This window comes from Sinocyclocheilus rhinocerous, unplaced genomic scaffold (assembly GCF_001515625.1).
Source record: "Sinocyclocheilus rhinocerous isolate Xijiao unplaced genomic scaffold, SAMN03320098_v1.1 scaffold612, whole genome shotgun sequence".
NCBI classification, from domain to species: Eukaryota; Metazoa; Chordata; class Actinopteri; order Cypriniformes; family Cyprinidae; genus Sinocyclocheilus; species Sinocyclocheilus rhinocerous.
The window spans coordinates 107015-108866 of NW_015625585.1; the positions used below are offsets into that span (position 1 = coordinate 107015).

At 39.8% G+C, this 1852-nt stretch overlaps 1 protein-coding gene across 1 annotated transcript in view; it reads right to left on the reverse strand.

Moving 5' to 3' along the window:
• The window catches only part of LOC107754038 (flotillin-1-like), a 10230-nt gene that overhangs the window by 4658 nt on the left and 3720 nt on the right, over positions 1-1852 (reverse strand). The window contains exons 7-8 of the mRNA XM_016570354.1: positions 684-779; positions 429-581 (exon numbers count right to left, since the gene is read on the reverse strand). Coding sequence (XP_016425840.1) covers positions 429-581; positions 684-779 — 249 coding nt within the window. The remainder of the gene's footprint in view (positions 1-428; positions 582-683; positions 780-1852) is intronic.

The following is a 1852-nucleotide window of genomic DNA, read 5'->3' on the forward strand; positions in this document are numbered from 1 at the left end:
TTGCGAGATATAAACTCGCAATTCTGACTTTTTTTTTCTCACAATTGCGAGTTCATATCTCACAATTCTGACTTTATCACTCGCAATTACCTTCTTTTATTTTTTATTCAGTGGCGGAAACGGGCTTCCATAAGTAAAGGGACAGTTCATCCAGGTATGTATTTTTTTTCTTCTGCTGAACACAATAGAAGATATTTTAGATTGTTGATAACCATGGTGATTCCATGGTACTTTTTGTCCATACAGTGGTAATCAGTGGGAACCAAAACTGTTCCACAGAATAAAGAAAGTCATACAGGTTTGGAACGACATAGCAGGAGAGTAAATGATGTGGAGTGGACTTTTGCTTTATCAAGAACCCCAAGGATAAATTAAATAAAGTCTTTCACAATGTTGAAGGTGACAAAAAGGTTTGGTTGTAGTTCTACCTGGAGCTGATAGGCCATTTCAGACTCCGCTTTTTTGGTGAAGACCTCAATGTCGTAGACAGCCTTCTTCAGCTCGTAGTCTCTCTGAGCCTTAGCCATCTCGATCTCATTCATGTACTGAGCAGATACCTTCTCCTGTACAGCATTGGCCTCCTAACAGAGAAGAAAGAGAGAAATGAGATGGATGTTAACAAAAATGCTCTGTGATATTTAGAAAATAGGCTGTATATGGAACAGAGTTCAGGAAAGGCTCACCCTGATCACTGCATCTCTTTTGTTCTTGGCTTCTCCAATCCGCGCATCCTTCTGCACTTGTGCCGTACGGGCCTTTCCCAAAGAGTGCAGGTATTCCTGAAAGAAAAAGACTTGATTCACCGCTCTCACAGATCCTTTCTTATACATTTAAAGCATTTTAAATATTAAGGGACAGATTTACTAACGGCTCGAGCCAACACTAACCCTCTTTTGCTGTTAAAAAAACACTACTGTCAGGATTTACTAAAGAGACGAAGTGAAACATTAGCGATGAAAAGGACACGTTATTTTTTGCTAACCTTACTGTAAAGAGTTTTCTTTTTAAAATGTATAGGAGAGTATTTAAATGAATCGTGCTATGTGATTTACTAAGGTCTGCGGTAGTCCGTTTACTAGTATTTGCACCATTATTTAACACCCAGAAAAAAAGCATGTCTTAACCCATTTTACACCTGTGTTGTTAGTAGATTAGCTGCACATGATTATCATCGGCTACACATGTTTGCAACACTACGCTTATTTGCGCTGCTCTTGGTAGATTGCAGTGGTCATTATGAAGACTGCATTGTCAGGAAATCATCTGCAGAACCTTCCACTTCCATCTGTGCTTTTATGGGATTGTGCTCTCACGCTAATTTGCCTTGTTTAATAAGTCGATAAACACAACACCACAAATGTGACCCTGGAGCACAAAACCAGTCTTAAGTCGCTGGGGTATATTTGTAGCAATAGCTGATAGGCCATTTCAGACTCCGCTTTTTTGGTGAAGACCTCAATGTCGTAGACAGCCTTCTTTAGCTCGTAGTCTCTCTGAGCCTTAGCCATCTCGATCTCATTCATGTACTGCGCAGATACCTTCTCCTGTACAGCATTGGCCTCCTAACAGAGAGAAGAGAGAAATGAGAGGGATGTTAACAAAAATGCTCCGTGATATTTAGAAAATAGGCTGTATATGGAACACAGTTCAGGAAAGGCTCACCCTGATCACCGCATCTCTTTTGTTCTTGGCTTCTCCAATCCGCGCATCCTTCTGCACTTCAAACTTAATTTTTGATTAGCAATATGCATTGCTAAGAACTTCTATTTGGACAACTTTAAAGGCGATTTTCCTCAATATTTAGATTTTTTTGCACCCTCAGATTCCAGATTTTAAAATAGTTGCATCCCCA